The sequence below is a fragment of the Anguilla rostrata genome, chromosome 10 (genome assembly GCF_018555375.3).
Source record: "Anguilla rostrata isolate EN2019 chromosome 10, ASM1855537v3, whole genome shotgun sequence".
Classification (NCBI taxonomy): domain Eukaryota; kingdom Metazoa; phylum Chordata; class Actinopteri; order Anguilliformes; family Anguillidae; genus Anguilla; species Anguilla rostrata.
In genome coordinates this window covers 44,349,120-44,367,090 of record NC_057942.1, presented here as the reverse complement: position 1 = coordinate 44,367,090, position 17,971 = coordinate 44,349,120, and the positions used below count along the sequence as shown (strand labels likewise).

Sequence of the window (17,971 nt, the reverse complement as noted above, 5' to 3'; positions counted from 1 at the left end):
GGTCCTCTTCCTGTGGCCCCTCGTGGATAATATGATTTTGTCTGACTGTTGCTTGTCCCATAGAGCCCAGCTCTGAGTTAAATTCATTCCAGGTGTGTCTGGTGACGTAGCCTGTAGATCACTGTACACATGCTCATTATGCGCTGCTGCGATGTCGTCGGTTCGAATCTGGCAACGCTATGTCCCTCGCTCACCGTTCTTCCTGTCCCTTTATGCTGTCCCGTCCAATGAAGCTGAAAAAGCCCTAAAAACACTTATTTAATAAAGTGCATTCCATCTGTTTTCTTTTGAATTGCCTCCTATTTCTGAAGAGAGAGAATCAAAGGGAACATGTTAAGCAAACCAATTAAAGAGGGTTCTTTTCTTCAATCACATTAAGATGGAGGAACATTAAAGTTGTCTCAATTCGGGTATTAAAACATTATGAGGGCAGTGTGTACTTCTGCAATCATGTAAATGGGACTTCATTATTACAGGGATAATGCATTAGTGCAGTTTTGAAAGCCCATTGCACAAAAAATGCAGTAGCTTATCTAATTAAATACACATTTATTTCACTGTGTAGAGTCGAGAAGAACAACTGGCAGCTCCAAATTTGCGAAGAAGAAAATCTGAGAAAATTAATTAGACTTCAAAAGACAACATAGAAGAGAACAAGATGATTCAAAAGACATGCATACTTTGAGATGTCTCATTATATGTAGCCAAAACCAGGAAATGTGCCTCATCATAGTGTGCATTTGACAGATCCATTGTCATTTTTATCACTCTTTCATCATTGTTCTTTAGTGAAGAGAATGTATAGAAGACATGGTTATTACAAGTAATGGACTGCCACTCAATGTTTGAAATGAACAAGATATGTCATGTGATCAGAACAGAAATGATCAATCATAGGATTCTGGGACATAAATGAACAAAGGACCATTGCATGCCATATCTCTCTCTCTCTCTCTCTCTCTCTCTCTCTCTCTCTCCCTCTCTCCGATTAATTGTCAGTCATTCAGATTTTCCTCAGAACATCTGTAAACACAAAATATCCATCCTTATAGTTAAGAGTGACAGGAATTTAAATAGTTTTTTTTCCCCTCTCAATTCTGCACATCATAAAATCACTATTTTTTTAATAATCATATTAATTCATTTAAAACTGTATTTTAATTACTTGAATAATTTCAACTTGCAAAGGATTTTAATCATTGCGTCTTTACTTTGTTATTTACGATTTTTTTCCAATTAAAAGTGCATAGTGATTCTGACAACTGGACAATTTTTTCAGGTATGCAAATGGAGATAATGTGTTCATAATGTTCATTTGTGTCAATTAAATAAACGAAAAACAATTTAATTAATTCAATACCTGAATAACTTTCTCTTTTGCGACAACCATGCGTGACATTTGCATTCATGTGTAAAGTGTGAAGAAAGAATTTAACACGCATAAAATACAACAAGCTGGTGCCTGTAGGAATTAACGAAACTGTCAACCTGCTTTTAAACACTGACCCAAAACAGAAAAGGGAGGACATAACTGTTGGCTTGAAAGGGATTTTTAACTTTCAGGTCGTTTCCCTGTGCGTTAATCGCTTTGTAGGAACGGCTGCGTTTTGCATGAATGGCCAGGGCTAGCCCCTGGAGGTAGTGGAGCAAGTCGAAGTGGTTGCCATGGTGATGGAGATGTGGAGCGCGAGGAAGGATTTGCCGTTAAAATGGGAGCTCTCGCATAGCTCAACACGGAACAATACCGCCGAGCGCACACAGGCGTAACCAGGAAGCCAAACACATGCGGGACTGCAGACACTACATAGCAGAGCAAGCGGTCTCAGTACTGAGAAATAAAAATGAAGGAATTGTGTAGCAGAGACAAATGATAAATGGCTCTGGTCCCTCTTCCCCACCTTATTTGTCTGTGACAGTGCCAGCACCACTCCCTTACAGTGGGGGTTAATGTCCTGAGATATACAGCAGACCTGACAGTTGTCTCATTTCAAGGCTGTGAATGGCTCTTTATTGTCTTCAATAATTGATTTACTCTTTTTCAGACGTTCCACTTCACCGTCCATTTTTCACAGCCCTTTGTTTTATTTGAGGACAGCGCAATGAATGTGAAGTGGAGAGGCTAATTTGCTTTTTATTTATTTATTTTAAATGTAGCCCAACTTTCTCTACATCACTGTTACGTCTGACACTGTCTGGCCGTTTAGCCTGCTGGAAACAAAGAGCCATCACACAGGCCTGAATAAAGCGCTCAGACCCAACAGCGTTTGTGTCAGAAGCAAATATGAATGCTTTTCAGCATTTAAACTGAGCTTAGAGGATGTTAGGAACTAAAGTTTCAACTCTGGTGACTGCCCTCAGATTGGCTCATAAAAAAGCAGTTCATGTCTCTGACTATGAATTGACAAAGATTGCTAAACTGCACTGTGACCTGTGGTTTAGAAGGCTTCTGTACCTTCTAAGCTATACGAAACCATGTGGGAAAGTCTGTGTTCTGCTGCAGCACTCCTTTTGGAATGTACTGGGTTTTATACAAGCTTTCTGCAGATGGAAATTACAGCCCATGTGCATTACAGGACCTCCGGGCACCATTGGAAGATATTAACAATCTGGAGCATCGGCTGCCTTTTGTTGCAAAACATGGCAGAGTCAAGAGTTTTGATCGACTTCATCCAGTGGTTTAATAGCCGAGAAGAAAAGTGTTTTGATGAAAACACAGAATTCACAAAATTTACAATACACTTTAGCAGCTTATGAATGCATATTAAACATTGGCAAAACAGATTCATAGCAGACAGAACAATAAACAGTTAATGGATGAAAACATTAGATGGAAAAAAATGATCAATTTGTCATTTTATGGGTAGGTATTTATACTTTGTTCCACATCAACACCAGGCACAAGCCTACTCCAGGGCACAAATAAACCTAAAGGAGCTGACGTGGATTACCCAGACAAATGAAACATTTTTCACATGGCTGTAAAAACAGATTAATTCAAAGTGCTTTATTGGTATGACAAAATTTGCATTTTCTATTGCCAAATGAACTCAGAGTAACTTCAAAAATAAGAATTACTACAGCAAACAAAATTCATTATTTAAAACAAAAAAGAACTCTTCAGAATGGATTTCAGAGGAACGCAATTCTTTCGGCCGCCACTAGAGGCATACAATCTGCGCTTGCGCATAGTGCAAATAGGTAGACTTCCTGTTCTCCTATCTTTCAGTGGTGGGTGCATTGTTGTTCATTGGGTGGGTGTAAAGTTGTCGTTAACCTACCACAATTCTGTGTAGCCTACACAACAAATGGAAAAAAGTTGGAAGCTGTTAACTTTTGCATTGGTCAATCGGGTGGTCCTGCCACTCCGGCCTGGATCTTAAATATGAATTTCCTTTAGTCGTGATGACGGAAGTAATCTACTGATCTCTAAGTAGCCTTCTGTCAGTCACTGAAGTTGACTGTCTCTCATCCTATTTTAAACTATGGAAAACTATCTCACTTTGTTTTTCATAGGAGCTTGGACAGCTTTATGTGTGTATTTATTTTACACCTACCTGTATCGCTCATATAAACTAAATAAAAGCGGCGTCGTTGTGTTTGACCGCCAACGGGAGATTCCAAGTTTTGCATACCTGCTGTATAGATTTACAAAAGCAGCCCTGCATAGGAGACAGGGAAAGCTTTATCCGATCAAGGATAGTGCCGAAAAAGTTACTTTTACCATTTTTAATTGCAGGTAACGTACCCCGGTGTATATCTTTCTTGTAGCAAGTTTCCACCCTCACTCTATCGTTCTTTCCACGTGCCCCGTACGAACAAAAATATTATGTTGCACTTTGCATTTGGGAAGCAACGGGCGTATTTATTTATTCATTTATTGGCGTTTTAACACAGGCTACTTAGAACAGTGCCACATATTATAGTAACAGCAGGGAACAAGAATGCAATTTTACTACTACTTGGTTAGTAATCAAAGGAAGCATAAAGAACAATCGCTTTAAAATTAAGTCAATAGTTAAACCGTGCGTTGATGGAAGCTCTCTTATTTTTAACAAACACATTGAGCTGCATACATAAATTGACAGTGGATTTTTACAGAGATCATTCCTGTATTTATTTTTTATTTTCATTAGAAGTGCCTTTCACCATGGTTTGTGTGTGTTTTTATATTTCTTTCAGATTTCAGTCCAAGCATTTGAGGCGGTACTGCAGTGCGTTTGGGTATGGTTGGGACTACCCAGACTCTACGTACAGAGACATCCCGATGTGCTATCCAGAGGTTCTCTCCTTCCGGTTACTCACTATGGTTGTATGTGCTGAAAGATTCAGGTTAAGCCCCTTGGGTAAGACTTATTTTTGTGAATTCATTTTGTATTTCTAAAGTCTATCGATGAAATCTAGATTTCTATATTCATTGCAATCTAGTGTGATTTTCAAAATCACCTCCAACAGTATTAACTATCTGGTGCAATCTGTGTTTCTTTTGAGGTGGTGAGACTTTTCTTTTCGATGTGCTAATGTGAACATTGAATTCTGTAGTGGTTTGCATTTCTGGGTAAATTCATTCCAAAACACAGGACATGAGGACTTGATTTGGAACTATCCAGAAGGTATGGTGTCAATGAAACAAAAGTACAAATTATACAAACATGGGACCTACTGAGATGTTGCGGATGGAAATTCTGATGCACTGCAGGAATTAGCACTGTACGATGATTATAAGTGCCAGTCAGGTGTTGCTCTTGTTTTTTAGGCCTTGTTCGTGTAGGCCAAACCCTGAGAACCTTCCAGCCGGTAGACGAGCTGAAGAAGGGTCCGTTCTCCCTGCAGGCTGGTGTGGTGGAGTACAGGGCGGTGGAGCGTGGTGTAGAGGTGGATATTAAGCTCTCTGCAGCCGACAGAGCTGACCTACCTGTGTGGGAAGCCAATGTGACACTGCTCTCCAGAGACACCCAGCACATAACGAGCAGGCAGCCTCCTGCCCAAGGGCTTCTGGGTAAATATAACCAGGAGTTTTATCCACATGGCTGTACACCGGTGGGGGGATGATCATAAATATGGATTAGAAGGGTTTTTTAATATGTTTGCAGGATTTAATTTGGTTCCCCCATTCAATCATATACATTAACATACTGTAACCAAAGAGTTGCTGTTGTCTGAATGCATATTAATAAAATTAATTAACCAGTGTTTTTGATGATCTTTTCTGCTCTGATATAGACAAAGAGAACCTTTGCGCATGATGTAGCGGTGTTGTGATCTTTCTGTTATGCTGTTATATCAGACCCAGAGTCGGAGGAGGTGAAGGCGGTGGAGATCTCCGTGCCCTGGTCCACCGGGCTGAGGTGTGCTTGGGCGTCCGGTGATTACTCCCCCCAGCACCTCCTCCCTGTCACCGCCCGGCTGCTGGGCTGCAGGCGCCCCCTCGCTCCCAGCCTGTGGGTGCTGTCCAAATGCCTGGCTGAAGTCGAAAAGCACAAAGGTAACATTATGGAATAATACCAGTCATCATCATCACTACCTATGTGGTGGCTTTAACATGGACGTGTTATGAGTTGTATGATAAGGATAATACACTAGGTAATTATGTGGCGTTTGTTTGAATAGTATGTTGGTTATGTGCACACTGACGCTCCAAACTCCAGCCCTTGGGGCCTATGATTCATTTTGTAATATGCGCTATACATACTCAGTTGTGTTTCACTACTATAAGTGCAAGTACTCTATGTAAATCTGCTAACCTGCAGATTAATTGGCTTGTTTTTTTTAAAAATCTGATCAAATTAACATGAGCTAAGTGATGATATTATAATGTAGGCGTGAGTCGTGGGTCTGCAGTTACAGCTGTAAGAAGCGTTTACAGTGCTCCCTGGGCCTTCAGCCACCCGCGGACCGTGCAGGGAAGTGCCACCGTTACTGCGCTTCTCACAAAATCCGTTTGTCTGATCACCAAGTCGTGCTCAGCTCATTAAACAGCAACATAAAAACGTCTGGATTCGCTGTTCTGCTTTACAGGCCCAATATGATTCTAATAAGATAATGCCACACTCATAGATATGAACTAAGCCATATGCTGTAAACAGTAAATCTGATATTGACTAAACTATCAAATTCTTGAAAATACAAATTTGCTTGAATGCAATAAAAGGGCACCTGAAGCTGTCGTAAGAATTATCAGATGGCCATCATGTTGTCAAATACTCACTGTTCAATGTAACTGTAAATTGAGATTTATGCAGTTTTCTGTTAAGGTTAATTTAATAGCTCTGTTGCGTTACAGTAAGTATTTTTTAAAGTGTTTTGATGAACATTTCTAATGAAAGTCGATGGGCAGAATGCAGCTGTGTAAATCCAACCAAACCTGGTCTGTGGGATTTATGTGCATCGCTGATCTACTAAAGGTGGCTTTTATAAAATGCACAGAGGAGATGTGCATCTGGTGACAACAACCTGTAATGGAGTCCTTATTGATTTGCCATGCGCTGAATAGATTAAATGGTGAAACTGGAGGCTTCCTACATCCAAGTCCCATTTGTATTATGTTTCATAGAGAGAGAGGGAGAGGGAGGGGGAGAGAGAGAGATGACTTATTTTAGATAATTCTAGGAAGCTTCCCGAAATCCCATTTATTTAAAAAAAAAAAATGCAATTATGCTAATTACCAGAATAACAAACCTTTTTTATGAACGTAGTGTGAAATCCTAGTTATCCTGGCTAGGGAGTTGTGTGGCTGTTTATTCAGTACGTTGCTGAATGCTCTTCTCTCCACCTCTGAATGATCCGTTAATGAAGATTAATAGGGGCGCTCCTCTGCAGTAAACCCGGATTGTGATTAATTTAATTTGCAGGAGCTGATGCTGTCCGAGCCCCAGTCTGCATGCGTGTCTGGTTCAGCCAGCCATTGTTCCTGCCTGGGAAGGCCGCTGTCAGGCTCTGGGAAACGGCCCCAGGGGCCCCAGGGGCCACGGGTCCCTCTCACAGACACTGCGCCTTTCAAATGGAGGACAGCCTGGGAACGCCGTGCATTGTGGGAGAAATCGGCAGGTTGGAGCAGTAGCCTTAGTAGGCCTTCAGATGATCTCTACAACGTTAGGAGAATCTGCCCCTTCCTCACCCCCTACTCGCCCCCTACTCATCCCATACTCAACCGCTACTCAGCCCAGCTCTTAGTCCAGGCACTGATCACCTCCCGTCTGGACTGCTGCACCTCCCTGCTCACTCGCCACCCTGCCTCCCCCATCAGGCCTACCTATATCAGCTCACATCACATGCACAACCCTGATGCTAACCTACTGGCTGCTAAAGGGACAGGCTGGCTATATTGTCAAAAAGGTCCTCAGACCCTAAACACCTCTTCAGACTACACTGGCTCACCGCGTCTCTAATGGTTTGTGATCGTTGCTCACTTTAAATTCACAGCTGTTGCCGAGTCACTCAGTCTGTTAAACCGCTGTGTTTGGGTGCCATGTCAGGCTGTGTGGCCTGCTCTGAAACCCTCATTGTGTGGGTGCTGTACGAGGCCTGCAGTATGTAATCAGCTGCAGGGAGGGTTTCGGTCCATGGGCGTGTCCTTGTGTTCCTGTGCACCGCTGCCCCCCTGTGGTCAGATTGTCCTCGCTGCGCGTGAGCAGAACTCCTCCAGTGGACCGAGCGGTAGTGAGCAGGGGAGTGACGTGGGAGTGTCTGGGGAGGTTGAAGACCAGACGAGCCGCAGCATTCTCATTCTCGCTGAATTCTCATTAAGTGTTAGCATTCAGTTCCTTGGGAAAAGCTGCTAACATATCAGTTAGCTTTAAATAAGCTTTTTTATGTATAGAAAGCTGAGGAAGTTGTTTTTTCCCTCAAGTTTAGTTCTGGATTCCCACCCATCGATTTGAGTCAATTTTCAGTATATGTATTTCATAATCTGTAAGATAAATTGCACATATATAAATACTCATATTTTGATTGAAATATATTAAGCACACCAAATTCACCTTACTTGTGTTCCTCTTTGCTCGGTTACTTCCGTATTAAATATGTTCAGCCGTGCAGAAGAAAGGGTTGGTCATCCCGTCAGAGAACCAGCACATTAATTCAGGCGTGCAAGATCAGGGGTGTTCAGGGGTGATTCAGGGGTGATCAGGGGTGATCAGGGGTGATCAGGGGTGATTCAGACGTCCGAGATCAGGGGTGATTCAGACGCAGGTATAAAGAGGGATATTTAAGCAGCGTGCTGATCTGGGTCCATTGGGCGACTCTGTTAAGCAGTTCAGCGGTGTATACAGCCACATACCATTCCCCCGCCTTTGTGTTTCTGGAAAGCCTTTTCTGAGCTCAAATGCATCGGTTTTGAGGTCTTGTCGTTACCATGGCTACCTCTTCAGCCTGGTTTATTTATAGCTCTGTGTAGTATTCTGCTACCGTGTGTGTGTGTGTGTCCACTGGCCTTCTGAAAGTATGCCATTTTAGTTTGGGACCTTTCTTTACATATTACTCCATCAGTATCAGCATGTTGCAAGAAATGTGTTCCTGTTTTTGAGTGAATAAATCAGACAGATTGATAAAATGAGAACCCACTTTTGTTTTGAATAATTTTTAAAACCGCGGCAGTTAAATTGAAAAACAAATGAATTATTGACTGTGATTTTTGCGATATGTGGCACAAGTCTGCCTTCATCTGTGACAGGCTGTTATGTATCATTATGTCTCTATCATGCTTATCATGTGCCCTAACTGTGCTGCTTGTATATCTTGTGTCAGTAGCTTTTTGTTTGCTTTGGCCAGTGGGGAACTGAAATAATTCCTTGATTTATAATGCACAAATCTGTCTGTCAGCCTGGGATAATTAGTGTCTGAAAAATTGATGAATAATATTGACGCACAAAGGTCATTGATATTTTCCACAGCATATTAAAAATGTCTGTCAAATATAATTCAAAGGCATCGTTTATGGTAGGTAGTTTGATCACGTTAATTGGCAGTAGAATAATAGGATGTCCTGTCATTGGTCCTCACAGTGACGGCAGCAGGACATTTCTCCAGCTTTGTTTCTGAGCCGTGACTTCCACCTCAGACTGTGTCATTCTGGTTACGAGCCAGCCACTCAGATACTTACGCCCGTCCGCACCAGCATCTCCATGACAACAGGGGGAGGGGCCAGGAACTCCGAGGGAGGGAAACTGGATGCCAGAATCAATACATGCGGGGTTAAATGCAAGCATATTGAAACTGAACAGTGCTTATATTACACGATAATATTAATAATATGCTGAGTGTGTGTACAAATCAATTTCCCCAAGGCCGAAGGAAGATCCAGTGCCTGGTGCCTTGTTGTTTTTATTCTGTGGCACACTTGGCTGGAATTAGCAGTTCATACACGTGTCTGATCCACATTTATGTGTGGCAGGAGGGAAAAGCATGTTAGCGCATTCCTTGCTGGCATACTGGTCCAGCAGCTAAAAATGTGTATAGTGCACTTCCATGTAAGTTTTCATCATTTTGTCTGATTCTGATCCCACATATACAAATACCAGACATTCAAAATTAACATTAAAAGGACTATGACATTTGCATAGTGCCATATTACTAACTAATCAGTTGGTATATAACGTATAGGAATATAGTTAAGAAATATAAAGTATAAATTCACTGTTTTCACTTCTGCATGTTGCAAATTTCCCTTTGTGACGTGTATTAGCATTCCTGTGTAATTAAGTGGCCTAAAAGACGTCTGTGGTATATATGTGACTGCTTGTGTACTCCTGCAATGTGCTATGCTACTTTGTTTTATGCCCCATTTTATAAATGGCCACATATTAAATGGCCACCACATAAATAAGTGTAAATTAGGAAGCGGTTTAATTATTTAAAAGTGCTCCCTGCTAACTATTTTCCTTTTAGCTGTGCTCTAGCTCGTCTGGCTGGTCATTGTTATTGTTGTTTTCTTCCCGGTCAAATTTATCTGAATTTAACACAGTGACCCAAAAAAATCATTCATTTGAGATCCTTAAGGAGGCCTTGACTGCTTTGTTAACACTAAAAGATCTGTAGCTACAATCAACACTGCTACCTCGTCAGATTAGATTGGTGCATATTCGATCTGAACATTTGATGTTGAAGCTTCTTATTATGATTAATCCTAATTTTTTTGCAAAATGATTATTTCTTATTATTTTGTGTTAATGGCTTCATTGTGGAATGTCACCGCTGTAATGTCACAATGACATCGAAAAAATATGGCCTTTCCCCTATCCCCCTATATATCCCTCTATATATACCCCTATATGTACAGTAGCAGACTACCAAAAGCTATAATAAGACCCAATTCTACTCTGATATAAAACGTGGCTGATTTTGTATCTGTTCTCAGTTAGCAAAAGGACTATACAGAAATTCTAAATTTGTGGTTTTCAGCTTTCAGACAACAGTGGGATACTAATTACAGCAAACTGCTGTTTTCCCCTCAGATGATTAGAGGTCCAGTAACACACCGGCAGGGACAGAATGCATGTTGCTCTTATGCAGCTGCTGGGATCTGAAATATGGCTCCATTACAGGAAGCGATCGTGGCATACATCACGTCACATCTGCGTAAGAGAAAATGGCATCTCTCATTGTGTTTATGGTAATAGACTACGCTTAAACTGGATTCGTGTTTAACGGGCTGGAAAAGAATATCACACAAGCATTCGGGAGAAACACTGCTTATTACAATTGCACATTATGGAATAGAAGCGCTTAAATAATGAAGCTTTTTGTAGTTTCCTGATTTCATTAATACATTTTATTGCGATTAGGGCGATTCTCAGTTGTGTAGGCTCACTCCTTGCCCCTGGGTATATGGGCAATGTAGGCTGCTGAATCACACATCTCGGGCATAATAGTACACAAGTGCAATTATGTTTTATTTAACACCATAAACCAAGCTAAAAGTAAATAAAGTGAAAAATAACACTTACTGATATGTAAATAAACCAATGTACATAATAATGTAGAGTGCAATTCAGTCTCAGCAGTGTAGTCAAACAGCCATTATGAGAATCTGCTCTCATTGGTCGAACCCCAGCAGTGGTTCCAAATCCCCGCCCCCAAGAGTCCTGGCCTGTTCCATTTCAGTCCCGTTCTCATCAGGGCTATCTAAATGTCATTTTTGGGGCCGCAGTTAATAATTGTGTCATTTCTACAAGAATCGTCTACTACAGCGCCTCAGCAATTAACAAGAATTATATATATATCAGTATTTAAGTGAGTACTTGATAATAATTTTGGGATATATATTAACAATAAAAACTGTAGTTGCTTCCTGTGAAATGGATTCTCCCCATTCCAGCAAAGGCTGCATGATATGAAACCTTGAGACAGACAAAGATCCTCCTCTCCCTTACTGCTAGGACACATGAAAAGCCGCTATTTTGCGTGTGCCAGGCTTGTGCGGGATTGTTCATTATAAAGGTTGAAGCGCTGAGCGCTAAATGACATGCGCTGGTTTGGGTCATCGTCCGAGTCCGTGTCATTCCTCTGTTCTCAGTCTCACATTCTCTCCAGAGCCAGTAATACTGCAGGCTATCAAGAGCCCTGTTAATGACAAGGCATCACCCAATGCTAGTGTACCTGGCTTCTCAGGGAAGGAGATCAAACACAAGCCTGTCCTCCCCTCTCTTCCCTGGGGCTAGTACTAGTCCCACTTCTGCTCTGGACACATGTACCTGGACCAGGGGTCTCGCTTCAAAGAGCTCTGCAGGACTGGAGAAGATCATAGGTGCTTCTGAGGCACGTTAGATGTCCCTTCCACTGCTCAGTCCACTGCACTTTGAGCTTCTGGCTGTCATGGTGATGAGGCTAGCCAGGGGTACGGTCACTGGCTCACAGGGTAAAACGCCTGTGGTGTGTCTGAGAGGACCAGGGTAATGCCTATTTGATTCTATTCAATAGCTATTATCTAGGGTGGCAATCATCAAATGAAACACCAAATTCTGTGGATCAACCTAAGTCAAGATATAAAGCATAGTCTCTGTGGATGCATGGAACAGTGGGCCGCAAGGGAAATGATAAGCTTTTCTTTAAACTGAAACATTTTCAACTTTTCCCCATTAGTGGAAGGACGAGCTACCATGCAGTCCTCTTCCGGCCGTTGGTGTCTTGGCTGTTTCCTCAGTCCTCTGGATGCTGTGTCCAATGTCCTCCTCTTGTTGACAGGATGACATTATTGACTCCTTCCTTGTATATTCTGTTTGGATCTCTGGCTTTCCAGGGAGCATCTCAAAAGTGTGTGTCCTTCGGGCCCCCTTCTCTTCCATGAGGCCCTCTTTGTATAGGGTCTCTTCCTGAGCTGTTTGTGGCAATGTCCTTGTCTTCAATGCCCCCCCCCCCCCCCGTCATTGTTGGATGATTCAGTCTCCCAGCACTCACTTAACCTTCATCTGCCTGGCCTTTACAGAGTGCAGCCCATAAAGATACGGCTTCAGCTTCTTGTGTTCTCAAAGGTTTTTCCCCCTAGTCTCAGATATTTCACTCAAGGGTCTGAAGTAAGGTCACTGAATTTTATGTCGGACAAGTAGACATTACATTATTTAGTGGCTTGGCGGACTCCCTCATCCAGATCAACTCACACAGCAGCCTTTTCTGTTAAATGATTTCTACTGTATTTATATAGCTGGATAGTTTACTGGAGAAATTGAGGTTAAGAGCTTGTGCAAGGGTGCAACTGCAGTGCGACAAGTGGCATTTGAACCGGTGCTCTCTTAGTGAGAATTCCAGTTTATAAGCACTACACAGCACCAGTGTCACAGCCTGCAATTGAGTTCAAGGAGGTTTAACCAGGGGTGGAAAATCCAGGTCCAGGAAGTAAAAGTCCTTCCCAGTGTTTTGTTCCAGTCACCTGAATTTGCTACTTAGCACAATTCTTCAGCCAGGAGGTAGAACTAATTAATTAAATCAGCTGTCTGAGTTCATGGGTGGAAGAAACACACGGCAGGACTTTTATTTTCTGACCCCTGAAAAAGCAAAAACAGCACATACATCTGCACCATGCACAGAAAATGTAGCACCCTGCTGTACAATTGAGTAAATTATCTACAAATAAGAAAAGGTCCTCCTAGTGTACCTATGAGCACAGCTGGGTAAATGAGAACAAGCGTTGTTAGCACAGGGAGCTTTGGACTTAATTGGACTTGGAGTTAAATCGGAGCATTTATGCTCCCTTGCAGTTACAGGAGGACAATCAAAATGAGCGTTATAACTGCCTCGGGGTATTGTGGGTTAGGGTTCTTACAAATGAGATGTGACTGCACAGAGCAACTGGGTTTTTAGTCATGAATATCATAGTGGCTGATGAAAAAAATACTGTGTATTGCTGAAGTATTTGGACATTGACAGAATTTTTGTTGTTTTGACTGCACTTTGGATTTGAAATTTTAAAAAAGATCATTTTAACACATAGTCCCCCATTTTAGGGGACCAAGTATTTGGACTGATTAACATAATCTTAAATAAAGTCGTTATGTTTAGCTTTAGTACGCACCGATATGCATATAAATACTCTCAAATTAAAGGTGACAGTCTGCACTTTAACGCTATATTAATTATTTCATTTAAAATCCAATGTGCTGGAGCACAGAGGCGAAACAACAAAAATGGTGTCACTGTCCCTTACGGACTGCACTATAGACCGCCAGATCCTATTGTTGATACGATGCGCTTCCATTTGTGTTTCTTTGCAAAATCGTATAGATTTCACTCCGTCAATAAGAGTTGCATTTGTATCATCATATAGGCTATTTCACAGACAGAGGAAGACGCAGAAGGGGGAGGGGCACGGTACTGCTTGCTCATCGCGGCTCACGGCATTAGCGTTTCTGCCAGAGATGACGAGGTCAGCATGGTAGTATCACACTGTCCAGCTTTATTATAGTCTTGTCGTGATCAGTGATCGCTTGGTGTACAAGGACGATACCGCACCGCAGCGAAGCGTGGCCGTCCGTCTCCTTCCCTTGCCTCCAGAACCGCTGTGCTTTTACGAGCTCCACCCCCCTACTCACTTCTTGTGTTCAACCTCTTCAACAAACACGACATCCTGTAATCACAACCCAGCCGAGTGCCGTGATACTGGAAGAGTGGAAAGGACCATGGACTAACACCTGTCATTTGTGGGATTTCCCTCTTCGTTCCTTTGATGCATTTCCCTCCTCACAAAAGGAAATCTTGATCGTAAGGTAAGTTTCGAAAGGAGAAGGGTTGGTTGATGAAAATATTGCTGTTTTCTGTAAGGGATATGCATGATCTTTCCGTTATCAGCTTGCGTGCGCGTTTTATCGTTGAATATCGAGATGTTTGTTACTAATTATGGCAACATAATCTTTGGTTGCACCATATTTACTCCTAAAAATGCAATATTTCTTTTGCGTCGTAATGACTTCCAGCAAGACCACATATATAAATACTGAAGCTTAGGTTAATGGTACGTGCTCCGTCGTTTAAGACATGCATTACTTCACCGCACTGGTATCGTTCTAATAGATTCGCCTAGCAAATTATTTGTAGAAACATAATAGAATTACACTTAATAAATCGAAGGGAATTCTGGATCGGGGTTTTCTGGAGCAAGCCAGGTTGCTTTTTTCAGGACGTGTGGATTGTCGGGATTCCATCAGTTCGCCAACCTCATACACGCCTCCATCAAATGTCATTTTGAGTTGTGGGTTACAACCGATGTGTGCCACATGGGTTTTTTTTTTTTTTTAAATATATTTTTTATTTACTTCATTTTGGCAATCGCCATTTCATAATATACTGAATAGATATAGTATATTTGTTATGAAATATGCAGTACAGATATATGCTTCGATAACCAAATATGAATTGTGCATTTAACATTCTTTACCTGCCAAGCATTTATAATAACATTTAACATTATATAGCCGATTATGTTATAGTGCAGGAACAACATATAACAGCGTGTAATTGGTGCTTGCTTGTTAATAACAGTAACATGCACTCTTCTCAAATGCATTCAGTATCCTTTTCCACAGATAATTTTACTGAAAACAGTCCACATTTTGTATTATTATTATTATTATTATTATATGGCCTTATTTGTGCACTGTGAGAATGGCATTTTAAACAATCGTTCACTGTTTATTTATCATATACAACGTAATATTGACTTTGTATTGTTATACTCTACCCATCATTGCGGACATGAATTAAAATAATTGTTATGCAATGCTGTGGATGTTATGTTGCTGTGAATATCCCGGAAGGAACAGAAGAACGCAGAAGGTAGGATGTAGGTTGCAGTGATGTCAGAAAGGCATATAGTGTTCCTGAAGTGCAGTTTAGTTTTCACCTGACTGAGGACTGCCTTGTTTGATTTATTATGCATTTTAAAAAGACACCCACATATTTGTACTTTCTGATGTTCAAAAATGGGATAAAGACAGAAAAGAAAGTTTATGAGATTGTCTGTCTGGATGGATGGACCACCTTCCTTTTCACATTCAGCCTCCAAAATGTGCTTGAGATAAACCTGGGCAATAATAATAATCTCAGCCTGTACTTTTTATACATATTTTACAGTTGCAGAATTTTCAGCTTAATGCCTATGAATCTTACACTCTGTTTCTGATGTTCAGCTTTGATAGACCATTTCTGAGTGGACAGCAGTTTATTCTGCAATAGGCTCTTGTACCATCTCATTACTTCCCGTTTAGAGGTGTTCCCCCTCCTTGGTCTGTGGAAGAGCGGTTTGCTCGTACTGTGTGGACCGTAGCGCTCAGTTATGAGGTCAGGTTGAGCAGACTGCTGAACTCATAAACCAGGAATCTGCAAGTGGATGAAATGGTTTTAATCAGCAGTTCTCCTCCCATCTCAGCGAGACTGAATGTGGCCTGAAGGATCCTGCTCTTAATTGGCAGTGCTGTGAACTGCATTGTCATTGGCTGATCAGCCGGATTCATTTGATGCATTTCAATTTGTCTTCTGCTTTACAGCTCCAGGCCTTTTCAGGGTAAAATAGACTCGCAATGAAAGCGGTTTAAATTTTACATTACCGAAGGGAAATAAAGAGATACAAAGAGGAGGAAGGGAGAAGATTTAAAGTTTTTATGTTGGAGCTCAGGTAATGGCTGTCTGGACTCCACTGCTTTGATTTCTGCCTCGTGTGTCAGAGACACGTGTAGGAGGGCGTCGCTGTAACTCATGCTGAGGTGCATTATGGGTACTTTCATACTCTGATACTTCTGGTCAAAAGTGTCAAAATATTGTATATAAAAAAGACTAATATATAAAGCATTTTTAACACAGTACAATACTAGCTGAGGATGAACTATACTCCATGTCCAGTCTTGTTAGTATAATTTCCTTGTTCATATTGTGGCTAATAGTGCAGGGAAATTATTCAGCAACGGTATAAAAACCCAGCATTCAGGCCAGCTTTTTTTTGTCAGCGCTTATGATGTTAGTGCTTGAATAAGAGGTAGGAAGGCACTGGCCAGATGCCAGATATCCTCAATGTGTTTGGCAAGTCTATTCTGGCTGAGCACCGCATTGCCAGGGATACTGCCATGAGCATCTCTCAATGACTGCTTTGGCCGTATATTGGTTAGGGAAGTGGGCTTGTAGCCCAGAGGTTGCAGGTTCGATTCCCAGGTAGGACACTGCTGTTGTACCCTGGAGCAAGGTACTTAACCTGTGTATCTTCAGTATATATCCAGCTGTATAAATAGATACTATCTAAAAAATTCTTTAAAAAGAAGTTGTGTAAGTAATTCTGAGTAAGAGCGTCTGGTAAATGCCTGTAATATATATGTGTACATTACAGGCATTTATACTGAGGGCACCTTCTCTCTTTTATAAGCTTTGACTACTCTGCAGTATATACTCTGCAGTTATGAAATTATTCAGATGTTCAAAATTCTGACAAATTGTAGAGTTTATTATGTGAAATGTGCAATCTTAGAACCTGCAATTAATATCCATGTCACTTTATGGAATCTAGTTAGAGATCATATTTCTGAAACTAGAGTCCGAGGCCTGAATTAGACCTGAATGTTGACTCATTCAGTTCATCACAACTTTTAAATTTCATTTTGGCAGTCACTGAAGTCACCAGAGGGTTTGAATTCAATTATGAGTCAAAGCTAACAACAAATGTTTGATTGAATAGTGTCCTATTCTGACTCTTAAGACAACATAATTACTCATGCCTTGTAGCCATTTGTGGTGTGTTAGATGGATTGTACTGTACGATAGTTTACTGTTTGAAAATACAGAATAATCGGCAGGAAGGAGACCATTTGTGATAAACCACAGCAAACTCGGAGCAGGGACTGTGTTGCGCTCATGGAAACAGAGGCGTAATAAATCCAGTCTCATGATAGCATTCATTTCTGTCTGCAGCCCATTTTAAATTTGAGAAATCTCTTCCTTGCCATGTCATTAGCACATATACTGGTCTCTCCCAGTATAGCAGGTGTAGTGAAATCGGAAATATTTACAAACCTTTGTGTTACATGCAGGGGAACATTCAGGCTCCATACCTTCTATGCTGACCTTTTTAGTGTTGATTAATATAGTAATTGTAAGTTTGAGCACATCTTAGTTGGCTCATAAAGTCTCCAATTATAAGGAGGTAGGGGAAAAAATCCAGCTCTTAATTTCTCCCTCAGGTGGCAATGTTTTACATTTGAGTTGAGCGTATTCAGCAAATTAACTCACTTTCCCTGGCTTTTGTGGTGTCAGTATGTGCACTCAACGTGAGATCATTTGCCTTCAAATCCGTTTTGTTGTTGTATTGAATACTTAGTATTGTCTAGAGTACATTCCGTTTTTCTCTGCAAGCAGTGTGGTCTAGTGGTTAAAGATAAGAGTACATATTCAAATCTTGGGGAGGATTACAGAATGTACGTACTACAGCTGAATTCTCTCAGTAAACATTGTGCTGTATGAATTACAGATTCATGATAGCATTGGAATCTCATTGGCATCGGCTTGA

The 17,971-nt window shown here is 41.2% G+C and overlaps 1 protein-coding gene across 3 annotated transcripts in view; it reads left to right on the top strand.

Moving 5' to 3' along the window:
* The first annotated feature begins 3,217 nt into the window (after positions 1-3,217).
* The window catches only part of si:ch211-12e13.1 (phospholipid phosphatase-related protein type 1), a 37,382-nt gene continuing 22,628 nt past the window's right edge, over positions 3,218-17,971 (top strand). Inside the window, exons 1-5 of one of the 3 annotated variants that reach the window (XM_064297390.1) lie at positions 3,218-3,736; positions 4,180-4,343; positions 4,754-4,996; positions 5,285-5,482; positions 6,849-8,779. In XM_064297390.1, the coding sequence (XP_064153460.1) occupies positions 3,483-3,736; positions 4,180-4,343; positions 4,754-4,996; positions 5,285-5,482; positions 6,849-7,057 (1,068 nt within the window). In that variant the 5' untranslated portion in view covers positions 3,218-3,482 and the 3' untranslated portion in view covers positions 7,058-8,779. Of the gene's footprint in view, positions 3,737-4,179; positions 4,344-4,753; positions 4,997-5,284; positions 5,483-6,848; positions 8,780-13,761; positions 14,193-17,971 lie in introns of those variants that run through there. The other 2 variants (XM_064297392.1, XM_064297391.1) reach the window with 2 other exon arrangements.